The following is a 19,220-nucleotide window of genomic DNA, read 5'->3' on the forward strand; positions in this document are numbered from 1 at the left end:
ATAGCTAGTATTACATGTGGAACATAAGAGGTCTAGGTCCTTTCTGTGAAATACTTTTCCGGTTTCATTGCTCTCTTTTCAAATGGCAACAAAATTGCTTGTTTTTCTTTGTTTAAAATAAAGGAAAATATTATGGCAGATGTCTTATACCAACATCTATAATACAACTAAAATAATACAGAAGCATTCTTGAATGCATGAATGTATTGAATGTATTATAAAGTATTACCTTGAAAATATTTAGCCAAATATAAATAAAAAAAAAACAATTAATAATAATAATAATAACAATTATTATTAATATTATATTTTGTAGAAATGCTTTTAGACTGGGGGTCTGAGTGGCTGGTGTTCTTGGGTCTGTAAAGGTTAAAAACCCTGGTCTAAAGAACATAATGTTTATGGATGCCTTTATAACGTGATCTGCATACGTCAGACGAGTATTATGTAACTTGTGACAATGTGTTTAGGCGAATGAAAAGTACGACGCAATATTTTCACGCTGCAGTGCGTTCTTCACATCCTGACCGCTACATAAGGACATCCGAATTCCCAACTTTGTCCCACGGTGTGATAAGCAGACAGCGGAGGCGTGGTCTCTGACGTCACTCGGGCTGAACAGTACTACAGCACTAGTCTGGCTGGATGTCTGACTCAGCTACGCAGGTTGTTTGGGAATATATTTTAAACGCATGTTTTAACTAAACAGACTATAAATTCTCGCTCGTTCCTCTCGTGTTGGACTACGTGCATCTTGTATTTTGGCCAGTTTGGGGAAGTGCGGCAGTAGGTAAGTTAGTAAGCAATATCACGCGAGTCGAGTTTCTGCACGCTGTACACAAGTTGGCACTGTCCCAGTCACGCGCTGTAAGTCAGGCATGTAGCCTACATGTCATTTCACATTGTATTGCTCTGCGACTGTTTAACACAGAGGTTGTGATGCTGTGCATGCAATACAGTGCGTTTGCATTTGAGCTTCAATCCAACAATGCATGTTCATGTTATTATTATAATTGAAAAGCAAAAGTTGCTCTTTTAATGCAAGGATTGTAATATCAAGTTGATTTGAGTTAGAATTTGTGAAACTAACTGTAAAATGAATGCTTTCAGGTTTAAAGGTCTTTAACAAGAAGATGACCAAGGCTCTTGCTCAGTCATTTGATAAATAGACTGGCAATGTCCATGTTAGTATCTTTCTGACCACACCTGCTAATGGATTGAGAGGTTACTTCAATACATGTTTCATTTCTATATGTGGACTAGTGCCAATGCTGCAGAAAAGCCCAACGTCCCGATTCCAGGTCACTGTGCCCCCAAATTTGTGCTATCACTGTCCTGCACCATCACCCGCTTGTTCATCCCTCACTTCATGGGGCTGTTTTTGCTTTCTCTGACCCTGTTTTATATCTTGCCACAGACTGCTAGAATTCGTTTCAAATAAATTTGTGCTTTTTATTTATGGACCAAATCTAGAACTGCGCAATAACGGCCTCTGCCCAACATATGGTGCTATTGGGAGTTTTAACCCTTACAAGAAACTAAATGTCACTGAGCTCTCAGGATTTAACCCAAGGACTTTCCAAGTGAGTTTGCACTCAGGATTTAAACCAAGAACTTACATCCAGGTCAGTTTTAAACAAGCATCAAACACCGAAAACCATCTGTGCTCATGTAAATAACTAATCATGAGCTCAGACAGCTTCCAGTACCGTGCACTGTTCGAGTACAAACAGGAGAGGGGTGACGATATCTCTCTGCAGCCTGGCGATCTCCTCACGGTCAGTAAGATGGCACTGCTGACGACCGATTTCCAGGAGGGTGACGAGAAGTGCCCAAAGGGCTGGCTGCATGGCACCAATGAACGCACTAAGGAAAAAGGCAACTTCCCTGGCACCTTTGTGGAGTATGTTGGGGTCGTGAGGACGGGCCTTACTTCAGGGAAGCCCTGGCTGAGACCTGTACCGCCAACACCTGTAGGGCCCCAGCCCCCGGGGGCCTCTGCTTCAGAGGGTGAGTGTACCGTTGCGTGTATATTTTACCTAACTTGGGTGTTATCCCTAAATTTGGTAAAATAAACACTATTTTAACACTATATATTACACACGCATTTACATTTTTCATATATCATACATTTTATATTATATAAAGAAATATATAATACAACGTTTATGATATATATGTGAAAAATGTAAATGTGTAATATATATACATTACAATTTTTTTTTATTTAAGGTCTTAAAAAGTCTATAACACACACATATATATATATATATATATATATATATATATATATATATATATATATATATATGTGTGTGTTATAGACTTTTTAAGACTTTAAATGTATACATTTACACACACATAAATATATATTTACATATATAATGTATCTATCATCATGGAGTGAAAAATGTTACCACATCTCTATGGCATCCATAATCTTATACCCTCAGTCTTCAGAGCAAGATGGCTAATTATCTCCTCCCTACATTCAGATTAGGCAGCACAACCCTATAATAAAACCCTTCACATGAAATTTGAGGACATTGTGTGCAAATCACAGACTTCAGCTCCCACTAGAAACGTTACTTCCAATTCTGAATTTAGGGATCTGTCTATGATTTGTGAATATCTCTGACAAAAAGATAAGGCATAAGTACCTGCACAAATGGCGTCTTTAAATAAGACAAAATTATATTTCAAATGTTGTGTTAAGCTCTTGATGGGGCCTGAGTTGCCCCTGTGTTTCTGATTGTGGTACAGTCCGCTTGTGGGGGTGTTCATATGCTAACTAGGTCAGACAGTCAACTCTGGTTTTTCCAAGAGTGCTCTTCTCTCTTACTGTCTAGGGTGCATGTCTCTTTTATGGTGGAGGTTTAGGTTGTATTTATACTATTTATGTGTTTTATTCACTGTAGATCCTCTTTTAGTGACTTATTGAGTTCCTTTGTTTCAGCCAGTGTGCAGAGATTGTGATAAACAGCATAGCAAAGCTATTCCTTAGTGTCGGGAGAGGCAAAAACATGCAGTTCTGTTGAATAATTGATCACTGGTGCATTGGATGGCTGACAGTCAGCCAATCATTAGACTCACCCTGTGCCAAGGGATCCTTGTGGAACACTGACGAAACACTCACCCTGATTGAAGAGAGTTTTATGAGCCTAGCAAATTGTCAAGTTTACCGAATCGATCAGATGGGTCAGTTTAATTTTTTTACTTATTTATATAAAAAAAAAAAACTTTGAACTTTGAGTTTGAACTTGTTACATTTATGTATTATTTTCATATTATTAATGATACATTTTCATACCATTAGAGCCTAGAAGTGTGGTTGACCTACAGTACATGTACTACTACTACTAAAACTACATTAAATTATCTACTACTACATTAAATTTTAAGCAAGGCAAAATTATTTAGGACTCTGCATTGAATATGCAGGATATAATTTCAAGCCCCAGGGCCTCTGTTTTGAATTTCAATTTCCCGTCAAAAGTATTCAAAAAAAAATAAAAATAACAAGAGTGAATCAAACATGTAAAAATGAATCAAACATGCAAAAAAATGAATTAAAACTTTAAACACATTTAAAATTATATTGCACAAAACTTAAACATGAGTTCAAAGTTATTCAAAATCATGTTTTCTGCTCATACTTTTTCGAACGCTTAAGCTGTTTTCCCCTTTCCCTTGTTTCCACGTTCTGTGATTGCTTTTCCAAATGTTGCTGTAAAGATTGTAAATATTCAATTTCATGTGTTTTTGTACTGAAAACAACAAAAAGCTAAACCGATTGTTGGAAAGCTAATAACAATTGTTCCCATGTCTCTAGGACATTTCGGTAGTGTTGATCCATTTAATCCTCAATGTAGCATGGTGTTGCCTGTTCTGACCTAATATCTTCTGTAGATGCTGAAATGGAGATTTTACAAGATTCACCATATGTTTCTTTGTGTAAAAGCATAGTTTTATAAGGTCAGACTCAGCAGCCAGCTCTTTTATTTTGTTGTCTCTTCTCTCAATCCCTTCTTTTCTGTCATCCTCTGCAGAGGCATCATTAGCATTTTGTGTTCAAGCTAATTTTCTCAAGTGTTACAAAACGTGGCCCATTTTACTTAATAACTGCACTATGTCATGTCTCCTGGACATACAATTGGCTGGCAAACTTTCTGTGCGGAGATGGTGCATTCCACAGCTGGTTTCTCTCTTTGTCTTTATCCCACTATGAATAAATTGACATGTTCCATGAAAAAATATATGTGTCAAAGATGAACTTATTAGCTGCTCACCAGCACTGTGAAAGTGTCAGTCCAAGCCTGCGATCTTCTCATTTACCATTATCCTTGTTATTGACTTTAGATCCATCTCCTTTGATCACCGATGCCTGATTACTTGACTCTCATTTCTCAAAGGCTTTGTGCAGTCGTATGTTTGATGAGGAAAAGCCACTTTTGGTGTTACGGTCTGATCAAGCACATGGCGATGTGTTAATAGATGAGTCGGAGAGCTGCTAAGTGGGATGATGGTTTTTGAAACGACCCCGGAAGAAGCATGAGCAACTCTTTCTGCGATCAATTTTCCAGACGTGCAGGTCAGGCATTATGGCTGTTTTTGTGGCTAGGCTTAATGAGGAACTGAGCGATGCGAAAAGAGAGTGCAGTCCTCCATTGAGTATACTGAGGACAACATTATTATTTTTTTCTACATTCAAAATAATCCCTGCATTGCACTATGGCTGTCAAAATTAACATTTTAATGTTAGTGTGAGGCGATGTGGCATAATTTTTCATGAATTTATATGCTGTTTAAAAAATAGAGACAGTGTTTGTTATTTTTAAAGTCAATTTACATTTGCTGTACTATTCAAAATGTTAGGGTTGGTAAGATTTTTATTGATTGATTGATTGATTTTAAGTAAGGAAGGAAGTCTCCTTATGCTCACCAAAGCTGCATTTATTTGAAAAACAATAACATTGTGAAATATTATTACAATTTAAAATAACTGTTTTTAATAACATAATTTATTCCTGTGATGCAAAGCTGAATTTTCAGAAGCTGCTACTTACTTGTTACATGATCCTTCATTGTAATATGCTGATTTGATGGTAACATTTCTTATTGTGCTGCAGAATATTATTGTGGAAAACATTGAGATATATATATATATATATATATATATATATATATATATATATTAGGGTGGTCCTTATTTTTAAAGTCTCCAATTGTCATGCTCTTAACCCTTCAAATTGTTCCTTTATATAAGAAAATACAGCATGCCAACTTTTATGGCAGTAACATAATAATTACTGGTAGCTCAATAGCTTTAAACTTTCTGAGATTTTGATGATTTTCGTAAAAAACGATCATTTGAATTGGTATTGTTACCTGGCTAGTAAAATTCCCCAAAAATCCCCACATATTCCATATGCTCCATATATTCCTAAATATGTATTTTAGATGCATATCTCAGTTTACTTATTGTAGAAACTAAATCCAAATGAATCCATCCATGACCTGGTTTAGCAGATGTACCTTTCCTGGTGGAATCAATACATATTTCTATTGATGATCACCTTGGTTATTGTTTGGGTTTAGAGCACATTTTTTGGTTTAAAAAATTACATTACGTTCCTTGAAATTGACCCGGAACTTTGGCCGAATCAAGCAGATTATCAAGAAGCACAGGCAATTATACATGCAATGAAAGTAGTCAATGATCACGCCGAGAGAGGAGTAGCTCTGATTCAAGAATACAATGGCTATCTCACACACTCTGAAGAACAATTGCAGTTTCTCCTTCATGTGGTGGAAGATCACCGATGGATCTGTCCAGACTGCAAAAAGTCAACACTGGCTGCTGAGCATCAGAAATGAGGGATTGTTGAAAACTTTGTGCTTTTTTTTAGATTGTTGTCATTTGTTGTCATGTCAGTGTTGCTCTGATTTCAATAAAATGTAGTTCATTTGCAGCAACTTTTAATATTACTTGCATATCACAATAACGCCGCACAGCTTAACATAGGCAATCTTCCACATGATTGAGCTACCTCTAAATATAATTTTTTTGTCAACATTTTTGCATATTTCCAATTTTGAAGTTAAAAGGAACAGTTTAAGAGGTTAAGAGGACACTAACATTTTGCACACACAAAAAAATTGGACTTGATAAGGAGACCACCCTAATATATATATATATATATATATATATATATATATATATATATATATATATATATATATATATATATATATATATATATATATATATATATATTATTATTATTTTTTATTTTATTTTTTTTGTACCAGTGTAAACGGCTTTACTGCCCCTTTTGATCAATTTAATACATCATCATTGCTGGTTTCTTTCAAAAGAAAACAAATTCCAAAGGTTTTAAGCTGTAGTGTACAGTTGCAATCAAAAATGGTCAACCCCCCGGACACTGTAGTAATTTACAAATGTACACTTTTCTAAAGATACAGATTTTTTTTTAAACATTTTTTTATTTATTTATATCTATAAGTGGCAAATTAAAAGTGATAATGTCAATGTATAATATAATCCTTATGAGTTATAGGATTTTTTTTGTAATACAGTTATGTCATAATTATACAACGCTGCTGTTTTAAGTCACTTATATGTATGGTATGGTACAAAATTGTTTTAAAACACAATTAAGCATTTGGAAACTCTATAGCAAAACTGCATTATCTTTAGCTCTTACACATACATACATTTAGCCCATGCATGTGCTTAAGTTGAGTAGCAAATATGGCCAAGTCAAAAGAGCTCTCACAAAAGCTATAGATAACAAGTTGTTTTATTACATTAGAAAGTCTATGGCTAGGAAGCTTTACAAAACACTAAAAGTTTCTTGAAACACAAGCTAGCACCTTATTCATGAGTTTAAAATTTGTTGTACCAGAAAACCATTGAGGGTTGTGAAGAAAAAGCACAATATCATTAAGGGAAATGAAATGTTTGAACAGAGCAACTCAGAAAAACCCTCAATTTACTGCCGAAGACTTGCAAGATGAGCTGATGAAAGGAGGAAAAAACATTTCAATGCAGAGTACTAAGAAGAACACTAGACAAGCATGACCTTTATGTTGGGACATCTTGCCGAATGCCACTCTTGACCAAGAAGAACATAAAAGCCCAACTTGAATATGCTAAAATGAATTTGGATAGACCTGTGGAGTTCTGGAAGTGATATGACCGTGGGTCCACTTTTTTAACCCATGGATCAGCGGTATGTCTGGTGCAAAAAAGGCAAAGCTTATGGGCAGAAGAACATCATCTCCATGGTCTAACAGGTGGTCCAGTCTTGTTATGAGGGTGCTTTGCTTTTGCAGGAAGTGGAAATCTTGACTGTATGAAGGACATCATGAATTCTTTTAAGTATTAACAAGCCATTATCGCAAAGATGGTGATGCCTTGAATGCAGAGACTGAAGCTTGATGATCAATGGACTTTCCTGCAGGACAGCCACCTCAAAGTATACATCCAAATTTACTTAAGCTTGTCTCAGGGATCAGTCATAGAAAGTTCTTGGTTGGGTCGTAAAGACTTCAGATGTAAATCTCATTGAAAATATTTAGTGGAATTCAAAGAAAGCAGTGGTAACGTGAAAACCAAAGATTATCAGTGATCTGGAAGCTTTTTCAGTCGAGGAATGGGCCAAGATTGCTGTAGAGACAAGCTTTGAAGCCCTTACACTACAGGCAGTGTTTATTTAATAATTTAATTTTGAACACAAATGTTTAGAGCCAGTTTTATTTTTTTATTTTTTTTATTTATCATCAACTTTACGTTCTCAGAATCACTCAAATATGTATTAATAAACTTTCTATAATAGTTTACTGATGCCTTTGTTTATAATGTGTTTGTTTTTGCACTTTACACTTTTTTTCCAAAGTGAAGAGTGACCAGAAAAAAACATTGTTTTTTGTATCTCTATAAAAATAAAAATGTGTAAACGCATAAACTGCAAACATTTAGAATATTGATTGCATTTAATTTAATAATAAGCTCATTGTCCAAGGCCTTCATATTCAAATACGAATTAAAAGTCTTTATTTCATCATGGCTATTAAGTTACACTTTCCATAAACCAATGCCTTTGAAAGTCTTCAGTCAGGGTGAAGGTTGATGAAGGCTTTCTAAGTCACCATTCTGTGTAATGTTTTTCTTTTAACTTAATAATCATGACACAATAATGGCTTTTTAATTTACATTTGACTCTGAGGGCCTTGGGCTAAGTTAAGAATTCATTTTACACCCAAGCAACACTCTCTGCATGCCTGGTTTTACAACAGTTTAAACAATTGACAGCCCTAAGCACTATGAAAAAGACGTTTGAGTTACAATTCTTATCACTCAACGTTTGTGATTTCATGTATCAATTTGAACAGGACTAACAACTCAGTGTTTTTTTTTACAGAGGTGGGAGTGTGTGTTTTCTAGATGTGTGTTACAGAAGGTCATAACAGACATCAGCAATCACAGACATTCGCATTCAGACGGGATTAGATTTCTCAGGGGACCGCTGAGTTCGCCGAAAAACAGTTGGTGATTTGCTCTGGTATTTTTACTGAGGTTCTGTGAGAAAAACACAGACTTGGCAGATTCGGACGGGATTAAAATCGCAAAGTACGCATGTGAAACACAAATTTCTCTAACGACCCCCTGGAAAACTAGTTCTGTCTGAATAGGGCTCTATTGTGCAATATCGAGCAGAGCCTTGCAATCCTTGGGTATGCCATGGAAGATGGCAAGGTGAAAAAACTATGATTAAAGGGGTCGTGACATGGATTTTTTTATTATTTAAATGTCCCTTGAAGCTCATTTGTAATGTTAATAAAGGTTTTTGCACAACAAACAAACATATGAGGAATAATTATTTTCAACCCACATTCTGACCCTCTGTCTGAAATGATCCGTTTTTTAATGGGCGGCTCCTTTAAGGCTTGTCAGTAAACGGCCACTATTGTGATTGGCAAACGTCATTGCATAGGAAAATGCATTAGCTGATCACAACCCCCCGCTATTGCTTGTGATCAAGTGTTTTGTAAAAATTATTAATATAAAACTGTAATTTACGAACAGGACCATTTTTACTAAATGTTGCTATATAACTCTTGTCATATCCAACACAGTTGTCTTCATCCTTCAATAAAAGTTTCTGTAACACTTTATTTTAGGGTCCAAATCACACTATTAACTAGTTGCTTATTAGCATGCTTATTAATACGTTTAAAGAACATATTAATGTCTTATTCTGCATGACTCCACATTCTTAATCCTACCAGTAAACTTAACAACTACCTTACAAACTATTAATAAGCAGTAATTAGGAGTATATTTAGGCAAAAGTCATAGTTAATAGTTAGTTAATAGTGAGAATTGTACCCTAATTTAAAGTGTGAATTTTCTTTGCTAACTCTCATTACACTGTGCCTTATTTACAAAATAATCTGCAGTCAAATGCTCCAAACAAACATATAATCATTCGATGTGATCCAGGACGCCATTAAAAATAAACCATCCACTTGTCCCTGACGTGGGTGTCCTTCTAAGGTCTGTACAGAGACATAAACAAGTTGTTTAAACCGTTTGCGCCAAAGTGAATGTTTATTTACTTTTCCATTTTTCATGTTGTCAGAACACGTCAGAAATTGAACGGGCATCTGTATACTGTATCGTGTAGATGGCGTCAGTGATAATAATTGGTTCAATCTGATTTCTCATGTCATGACCCCTTTAAGACTCAGTGTTACAAGCTTCATTTATGCTACTCTGCTTGATTTACCCTTGTGTAGTGCTTCAGGCTCCCATGTGACAGGGAGGTTCAGACTCGGCCAAGGCTCTGGCAGAACACTTGTTGGCTCCCATACTTCTTTTCTGCACTCAGTTTCAGATTAGCTGCAAATGTGGTGGAGCGATTTCAAAAACGTAACCTTTTTAAATTCCGATTAAGACTGTAATTTTAAAGAATCATTTCTGAACCAAGTGGCCCTGCAAAACCCAGGTGAACTTGGCCAAAGCACATACAAATGAAAAGCAGGATGTTTTATTTGTTTATTTTTTTTGCTGCAAATAATATCTCAGGCTCCTGTTTTGTATGATATTTCTCACTGCAGAAGGTTGTATATTCCTACATAGCCTAAGGCTGTTAACGCCAAAACAATGACAGCAATGGCAATGTTAGAAAATAGGATATTAACAGGGATTTTACGCTTATTCACTCATGTATAGTAGAATTTCATTGTCTCAGCTGGAAAGAGCCAGTGTTTTGAATGTTATTTTCTAGAAATTAGATGAACTGTGAATTGATGTCTTGTAGTCGTAGCCGTGAGGATGACAGTACGGAACATGTTTGCTATTTTATGGTCTCAATACAGTCATTTAAAAGTAATCCACACATTGGAATTTTTCCCAACCAACGAATATTTCCCAATCAAATTCTGCTATGGGACTACAAATTAGCCATGCTTACCAACAGAAAGCTGCTTTGTTTTAAAGTGACTTCTCTGTGTGAGCTGTGCTCTTCATGCATCGCTACACCATTGGCAATTAGAAATTAGACAGTGACCCTTTTTTGACCACAAAATTTGTTGTGACCACACTTTCAGAGTGCTGCTTTGTCTACAGGGCCTTTGCACCTCCCGTCCATGTTAAGAAGTAGATCTGGTATCTGTAAAGTATGTAGTGAAGTCATCATTAGTTTTGTTCCACATTAATAAGTTTTAAATTAATCAAATTTCAGAGCAACATACATAAATTCCGCTAGCTTTCATTCTGGCTTTGCCAAAACCTGAAACAGGCATGTAATCATTTTACATTTACAGGACGTGTTTAATTTTACACATCATTTGCAACGCAGGTAGGCATCTCTGTTCTTGCAGCTGTTCGGCATTAGAATGCTTTGTCCCATGTGCATTTCTGAACAGAATTTTTACGGATTTCGCTTTAAGCATGACAACGAGGGCTGGTGCAGACCCTCTCAGTCATATCTCTCTGAAAATCCATCTCCACCATCCCACTCAGTGCCATGCCAAGAGGACGAAAGCCCAGTCTTTGTGTGCCATTTTATCCTGCTGTTGTGTATTCTCTGTATTGCTTGTTTTTCATGAAGCCCGGGGATGATGATAAACACTGCCTTCACTTGGGAGAACGTTGCGCCATAAATCTGTTTTTATCCTTATTTCTATGCTGTGGCTCAAGATTTGACTGTGGTTTTCTGAAATTTAGAGAAAAGCACAAAACGGCTAAAACTGCTTCTCCATATTACACTTTCTCCAGCTATTTATGAGCACCCATAAAGACTCATGCCTTTTATGTCATTATTTTATGTCCCCTTCTTCTGTGCATTTTAAATGTGACCGAAAGGCTCACGATAAATTTGTTGCAGTGTAATTTAACCAACATAATAACGCAAGGATATAAAATGCACCAGGGTAAAATTGATGGTGTACTGCCTTTTATAAACAAGGGTGGGTCTTTGTTTCTATATAAGCATAGTATGACCTCAGCTAAAATGAAACTCTTTAGACTTATTGTTAAAACCTGTTTGTGAAAATTCTAATATGCAGATTTGGTGTTCAAGAAACATTTCTTATTATTATCAATGCTGAAAAAAGTTTCTGAATACTGCTTAATATTTTTGTGGAAACTGATAAAACAAAATTCCAGTATTCATTGATGAATACCATTTTTTTTATATACAATTTTTTTTTTCAAATTTCCTGTCATTCCAGGCAGTGATTAGTTTAAAGGTATAGTGGAGGATTTTCTTTTTCCGGGTGGATCATCAAGACTATTGGTCCTCCTAGTTGTCAATCATTTTGGTGATATGTTTACTTAAGGCCGTCGTACGTGCTCGTCCCTAGGTAGTTTTCGCTTTCTGCGCATGCACACTTTCAGGTGTATATGTGTGGTGAGCCGTTTATATACTGTCTATGGTGGTGAGCTACGGTTTCAGCCATTCATTGAAGCTCGCCGTTCTCACCGGGTTTTTTCAAAATGTCTGAGGGTCGCAAGAAAAAGTGTCTACGAATTGTATGACAAGAAGAGAAAGGCCTCTGAAGAAAGAAACAAGACCAGAGTGTTTTTGGGAGAATATTTCACACGCTGGCGTGCGCTAAAAGCACAGGTTGGGCTTCCCACTGATGCCTCAGTCGCGAAGTTTCTACTCGACAGGTAAAGTTTGGCATCCTATTTGGAGAAATCCATTTAAAATCACTGCTAGTAAAAGTTAACGTAAGCTATGATTAGCGATGCTAGCCCTGGCACAAGTCACGCACTAGGCTCGTGCATGCTCTCTCGTGCACACGTTTAATAGGCGTTCCCTCTCGGGAGCAGGTAGAGTGTTGCGCATGTGAATTTTTTTCAAAAAGCGGTTCTTTTCTAAAATTCGGGAAAATCCTCCACTACACCTTTAATGGAATTAATGCCTCAGGTGATCAGCTGAAAAGGCTGGTAAACACTTAAAAATAGAGGTTTACAATCACACCAGGTCTTTATTAGCATCAGCACACATCTTTAAGCTACTTGAGTGGAGTGGTGGTGTGGAATTTATGTTTCCATTATAGCAGATGTGCTGAAGATTGGCCTGGGTTTAAATTCTGATGCATGCTTGGATGGCAAAGTTTGCTGCAAGAAATCTAGAATGCAGGACCAATTCAAATGACAACTCTAGGTTCTTTTAAGAACTGTTCTTTTTATCGTAACCCCGTAAGAGTGTTGCAATGAGCCGGAGGCTGATGGTTAATCTTGGCCATTCTCGAAAATGCCACAGATGTTTCTGGTGAGAGTGAAAGATATTTACAGAGGGAGTTCATACGCTTCAGCTGCAGTCAGAATTTAAGGTTTATCTTGGTTGAAATTCTAAAGTGTTCCTGGCCTCTCCAGCTTTTACTGCTTCAACATTCCTTATGTTGAATGCTCTTATTGTGTTTACATTTTAAGACTCAAAGTCGTGGTATAGCGGGTGAAGTGCTATTGCATGTTTGTGTATGTGTAAGAGAGGGTGAATACCCTCGGGATTTGGATAATAGAGCCCCTGTTTTAAAGCAAGGGGCTAGTGTTATATAATTGTGGTTGATGTGATATGCTTTTGCATGTGCTCAGAGTGTCACTGTTATACATATAAATTGAAGTATGTCAATACCCTTTTTTTTATTTATTTTTTATACATGAATCAAATCAAGGCAGTTTTCAATATGCAATTCAGCAGGACTATGCATTTAGATGTCAGTGCATATAATAGGGTTAGCTGTGGAGAAATCGATTTGATTCGGAGAAATTGGTTGTATATATTTTGACAATTTTGAGCAGAAGCGATCTTCATCCAGCCAGGAAGAACAAATAACATCACTGAAGGTCAAGAGGTTAGCTCTGCCTTTTACCTTTTTTATAAAACTGTTCCATCATTTCTTTTTCTCTCCCTTATCATTCTTGTGGTCTTGTCTGTTGTGCAAAAGTGTGTGATATAAGTATAGAGCGGCTAACCGCACAGCATGAGAAATAAATGGTAAATAAAATGTTTGTGGCATTTAAAAATATGGTGTTTCTGCTGCACAGCATGAAACACATCTTGACAGAAAACTGTATTTGCATGTATTCAACCTCGTGTGTTGTGTTACAGTGATGGTGTCTGATTTATTTGATCAAAAATACATTAAAACAATAATTGTGTGTATTATTACAAGTTAAAATAAATGTATATAAAAATTCCATTTTAATATATTTTAAAATATAATTTATTCCTGTGATGGTAAAGCTGAATTTTCAGCAGCCATTACTCCAGTCTTCAGTGTCACATGATCCTTCAGAAATAATTCTAATGCTTTTTTGCTGCTCAAGAAACATTTATAGCAAATTAGCTCAAAAGGGAAATATGAATAATTAATTATAACTTGTTATAATTAATTATAAATATTTAGATCCGTTAATTTAATTAACTTGATGTAGCATAATAAATATTACAATCAATTAACTTGTTCGTCCTATGAACACTTAGGGCCCTATCATACATCCGGCACAATGCAGTGCATTGTTTCAGCCCGATGCAGTTATCATTTTCACGTCCTGCGCCACGTTGTTTAAATAGCAAATGCATTTGCGCCATTTTGTGCGTACATGGGCGTGCTGGTCTCTAAATGTGGTGTGTTTTGGCGCATTGATGGCGCGTTGCTATTTTGAGGCAACTGAAATAGACTGTGCCATTGACCAACTGAAACCTGGTCTTAAGTCAAAGGCGCAATATTTGTTCTGTTAATTAAAGTGCGCGTTAGTAATGTGGTCCACAACGCGTCAGGTTTTTCCACTATCAAATTTCATCATGTAAATAGAGAATCCGCCATGGCGCAAGCGCAACTGGCATTTAAAGGGAATGGGAGATGAGACTCTGATTGGTTTATTGCACGTAAATTCCAAAACACACCCATTACTCATTAAGAGAATAGGGACAACCCTTGTAGACCATGCACCTGGCGCAACGACCATTTTTCCCGTCACTAAATTCACGAGTTCACATTTACAAATAATCAGATCAGAGTAATGTATTTGTACGTATTTGGCATGCTGTCCAAGGGGATGGCTCCGAGCTCGGAAATTGGCCCGAACCCAGAGTACTCCCTCCGTATTTCTGTTTAGAAAAGTAACCAGGCGAGTGTGAGGGGATGCTGAAAACTGTTGAGGAACATAGTCGACTGTGTGTATATATAGGCCTCACTCATTTTGCTGATTGGGTAGACATGTTGATTACTGATTGTTGACAGCTGGTTGGAATGACGTGATGATTGGAATGACGTGACGATTGGATAGATAATTTGAACGTGTTCCTCCTGAACTCTAATAAAACATCATCTTGCAAAAGTGGATTCGGACACGCCCTACCCTGCTCTAAATCGTTAAAATAGGGCCCTAAGTATTACTCGTCTATCAACTCCCGGGAAAGGTTGTTTCCGTGGCCACAGAAAAAAAATAACTTTACTGGTTACAATACTACTTAAAGCATGTAGCTGTAACCATATCATTAAAGGGACATTGTTTTGCAAGCAGTGACCACAGAATCAACTCTCAAGTGACTGTGCACAATAGTTTTATTTAACTAAATCACTAACACATAACTAGTATAAACAAACACACACACACAATCATGCATACATCATGCTTTTTGTGTCCTTTTATACTCTAATTAATCTAACAAGTACACAATGTACGTTATGAGGAGGTGATATACACTAATGGGTTGAGAGTTAAACGAGAATTATTATGATATGAAGCATGATACCAATAAGGTTACCTTATCTATTAGTACAAAAGAAAATATACAAAACAGTAATAATACACAAAAAGTCCTGGGGATATACATGTTCATTCATAGAAAGGTTTGTCTATGAATCAATGGTAATTACATTAGCCAACAGCATATTCAAAAACGGCTTACCCCACCTTTAACATAAAGGAGAGGCAGGTAGGTAGGGTCACTGTGACCCTACCTACCTGCCTCTCCTTTCTGTCCTTTCTGTTAAAGGTGGGGTAAGCGGTTTTTTAAATATGCTGTTGGCTAATGTTGATATTTGAAATCAACCCAAACAAACACACAATTTCTTCATTGCTCCTCCTCCAAAACTCACACTCCAATCCTAACAGCGCTGCTCCGAGTCGGTCTCAAACCCGATCCCCCTGCAAGCGAGTCGAGTGCACTAACAATGACGCTAAACAATGCATCCACTACCAGACGCCAAGGCGACTCTGACTAACTGGCCTTCATTATGCACGCAATCCAAGAGAGGATGTTTGTTTATCATAGCAGAAGCGCAACAAAATAATGCTTTACGTAAAATAAAGTTTACGAATGACAAGGAAGCACAAAAAATGAACGCAGTACACAATGGTAATTACAAACAAGAGTTGTTTGTTAGTTCCCAACAGCAAAGCAGCTCCAGACAAACAATGACACGTGCCACTGCCACGTGTGGACCCGAATAAAAGCAACATGCGCGCCCTTCCCGCTTAGCTCTCTTCAGCGCTGGACAGCATTTCTAATATTAATGCGGGTCCTAAAGCTCTTGCCCAGATATAACCCTTTATTTTCCAGTGATTTCTTCTTAGCTTTTATCTTTTGTATTGTGTCTGATCTCTATTTCCGCTGTCTTTCTTCAAATCTCTCTCTTGATCGTTCTCTTTCCTCCACCGACATATGCCCCTACTGCTGATTGGCTACACGTTTGTTAGTGTTGGTCCGACTAACTTCCAAACAGTATATTTCGAAAACGACTTACCCCACCTTTAACTGATTGGTTATTAAAGTCATGTGATGAAACAGTGTATATGTATATGTATCTTTTTTTTTTAGTGGAGTGATGTGAACTTTTTTTTTTTTTTTTTTTTTTTGTGACAGCAGGAGCTGTTAGCCCTGTTCCACTTTTTTTCTGAGGACTAAAAACGAACATCACAGGAATTGAGGGAAGCTTGCAGCCCTGTCCTTGCAGATACATCAAATGTGCTTTAAACAAGCTCATAGTTTGCCAGGCTGCCCTCAAGTTAAATAGTTACTCTCCATCCTTAACCTTCTGTCCTCTTTCATCTTCCCTGGAAATTTGCACCGTCTCTGAAAGAGACAGCACTCCTAGGAAATTAATGATGCTTCAGTAAATATGACCTATAGAGCCTTGTTGACACAGGTGGTGCTCTTTTACCTTGGCCTCATCTTCAATTTGCTCTTCTTTTACTAGTAGCAAGTTTGTTTAAAGTCTTCCCATCTGCCCTGAGCTCCACAACCTTCAAAATGTTTAGACTGGAGCACAGAAAAAAAAACCTGACTTATGTGAAGGCAAGAGTTTTCTTCTCCAAGCTTAAGAAAACATAGAAAGTATTTGATATGCTTAAACAACACCCACGCTAAATCAGGGCAACTTCAGACTTTTACACAAAATTATTTTCAAACCAAACCCTATTTTTCACTGTCAAAAGAGAATTTAATAGCTGAAGAATCATTCTCTGTTGGTGGTATCTTTTCAATGTCAAATTCTGGAGAACACATCCCTGACCGCGGACACTGTCATTGAAAGTTGGTTGGGCTGTCTGTGCTACAGTGATGGTTGCCTTAGGGCAACCTAGTTCTTACCTGTCATGGTTGTCTCATATGCTCTGCAGATTAGATTGAGGAGGCAGAACGCTGTTTGATATATTTTTATACATATATATGCTGCCTTGCTTGAAAATCTACAAATGCCAGAAGCTTTTTGCTGAAGAAAAATCAAAGAATCAGTATGATCACAGACTGCAGTCAAATTTATACATGTTCCATCGTGACAGAGGGGAGTTAAAAGGTCAGGCATTAGTGACGGTGCCCTCGGTCTCCCTTCACATGGTATGAGAACTGTCTCTTGTCTAAACTCCTTGTCTTGAGATATTTGTTTGATTTTTTTGCCAGCTTTTCAGGCTAATTTGTTCTATTCTCAGGAGTATTTTCTTGTCAGGTGAATGTCAAGTGTTTGTTGTGTGGATTATTGTATTTAGTGGATGTCAGCAGATGGACTGCACTTTTTTTTTCTGATACAGCTAGCAGTGCAGAAATGACACACTTCACCTTTAATGAAAATATGTCCATGTCATTTGATTTGTTATTTTAATTAAATTACCTTTCATCTTGTTTCCTCTGTTTATTTATTGATGTGTATTCCTCATAAGTTTATGACACTGAACTTAAGAACTTTATAATAAAAACCCATAAGCCTCTCTGTTCTTGAAGCAAATTTCATTGGACTCGAAGATATTCAAGATCTTGCTAAATATTTTAAAAGTTGGCATGAAATCAAAATGGGCCCCGTTTATTTCTTAGTACATGCTGGTTTTTTTGTGAACGATTCAAGCTTTCATATACAGGGTGGGCCATTTATATGGATACACCGTAATAACATGGGAATGGTTGGTGATATTAAAGTCCTGTTTGTGGCACATTAGTATATGTGAGGGGGCAAACTCCTCAAGATGGGTGGTGACCATGGTGGCCATTTAGAAGTCGGCCATCTTGGATACAACTTTTGTTTTTTCAATAGGAAGAGGGCCATGTGACACATCAAACTTATTGGTAATGTCACAAGAAAAACAATGGTGTGCTTGGTTTCAACGTAACTTTATTCGTTCATGAGTTATTTACAAGTTTCTGACCACTTATAAAATGTGTTCAATGTGCTGCCCATTGTGTTGGATTGTCAATGCAACCCTGTTCTCCCACTCTTCACACACTGATAGCAACACCGCAGGAGAAATGCCAGCACAGGCATCCAGTATCCATAGTTTCAGGTGCTGCACATCTCGTATCTTCACACCATAGACAATTGCCTTCAGATGACCCCAAAGATAAAAGTCTAAGGGGGTCAGATCGGGAGACCTTGGGGGCCATTCAACTGGCCCACGACGACCAATCCACTTTCCAGGAAACTGTTCATCTAGGAATGCTCGGACCTGGCACCCATAATGTGGTGGTGCACCATCTTGCTGGAAAAACTCAGGGAACGTGCCAGCTTCAGTGCATAAAGAGGGAAACACATCATCATGTAGCAATTTCAAATATCCAGTGGCCTTGAGGTTTCCATTGATGAAGAATGGACCCACTATCGTTGTACCCCATATACCACACCAAACCATCACTTTTGTTGTTCCAACAGTCTTGGAGGGATCCATCCAATGTGGGTTAGTGTCAGACCAATAGCGGTGGTTTTGTTTGTTAACTTCACCATTCACATAAAAGTTTGCCTCATCACTGAACAAAATCTTTGGGGTCATCTGAAGGCAATTGTCTATGGTGTGAAGATACGAGATGTGCAGCACCTGAAACTACGGATACTGGATGCCTGTGCTGGCATTTCTCCTGCGGTGTTGCTATCAGTGTGTGAAGAGTGGGAGAACAGGGTTGCATTGACAATCCAACACAATGGGCAGCACATTGAACACATTTTATAAGTGGTCAGAAACTTGTAAATAACTCATGAACGAATAAAGTTACGTTGAAACCAAGCACACCATTGTTTTTCTTGTGACATTACCAATAAGTTTGATGTGTCACATGGCCCTCTTCCTATTGAAAAAACAAAAGTTGTATCCAAGATGGCTGACTTCTAAATGGCCACCATGGTCACCACCCATCTTGAGGAGTTTGCCCCCTCACATATACTAATGTGCCACAAACAGGGCTTTAATA

General features: G+C 37.3%; 1 protein-coding gene across 2 annotated transcripts in view; it reads left to right on the top strand.

The window, feature by feature from the left end:
- Positions 1 to 601: 601 nt before the first annotated feature.
- The window catches only part of pik3r3b (phosphoinositide-3-kinase, regulatory subunit 3b (gamma)), a 175,753-nt gene continuing 157,134 nt past the window's right edge, over positions 602 to 19,220 (top strand). The window contains exons 1-2 of one of the 2 annotated variants that reach the window (XM_084425505.1): positions 602 to 790; positions 1,111 to 2,010. In XM_084425505.1, the coding sequence (XP_084281631.1) occupies positions 1,686 to 2,010 (325 nt within the window). In that variant the 5' untranslated portion in view covers positions 602 to 790; positions 1,111 to 1,685. The remainder of the gene's footprint in view (positions 791 to 1,110; positions 2,011 to 19,220) is intronic. The other variant, XM_084425506.1, reaches the window with a different exon arrangement.

This window comes from Rutilus rutilus (genome assembly GCF_951802725.1).
Source record: "Rutilus rutilus genome assembly, chromosome: 12".
NCBI lineage: Eukaryota > Metazoa > Chordata > Actinopteri > Cypriniformes > Leuciscidae > Rutilus > Rutilus rutilus.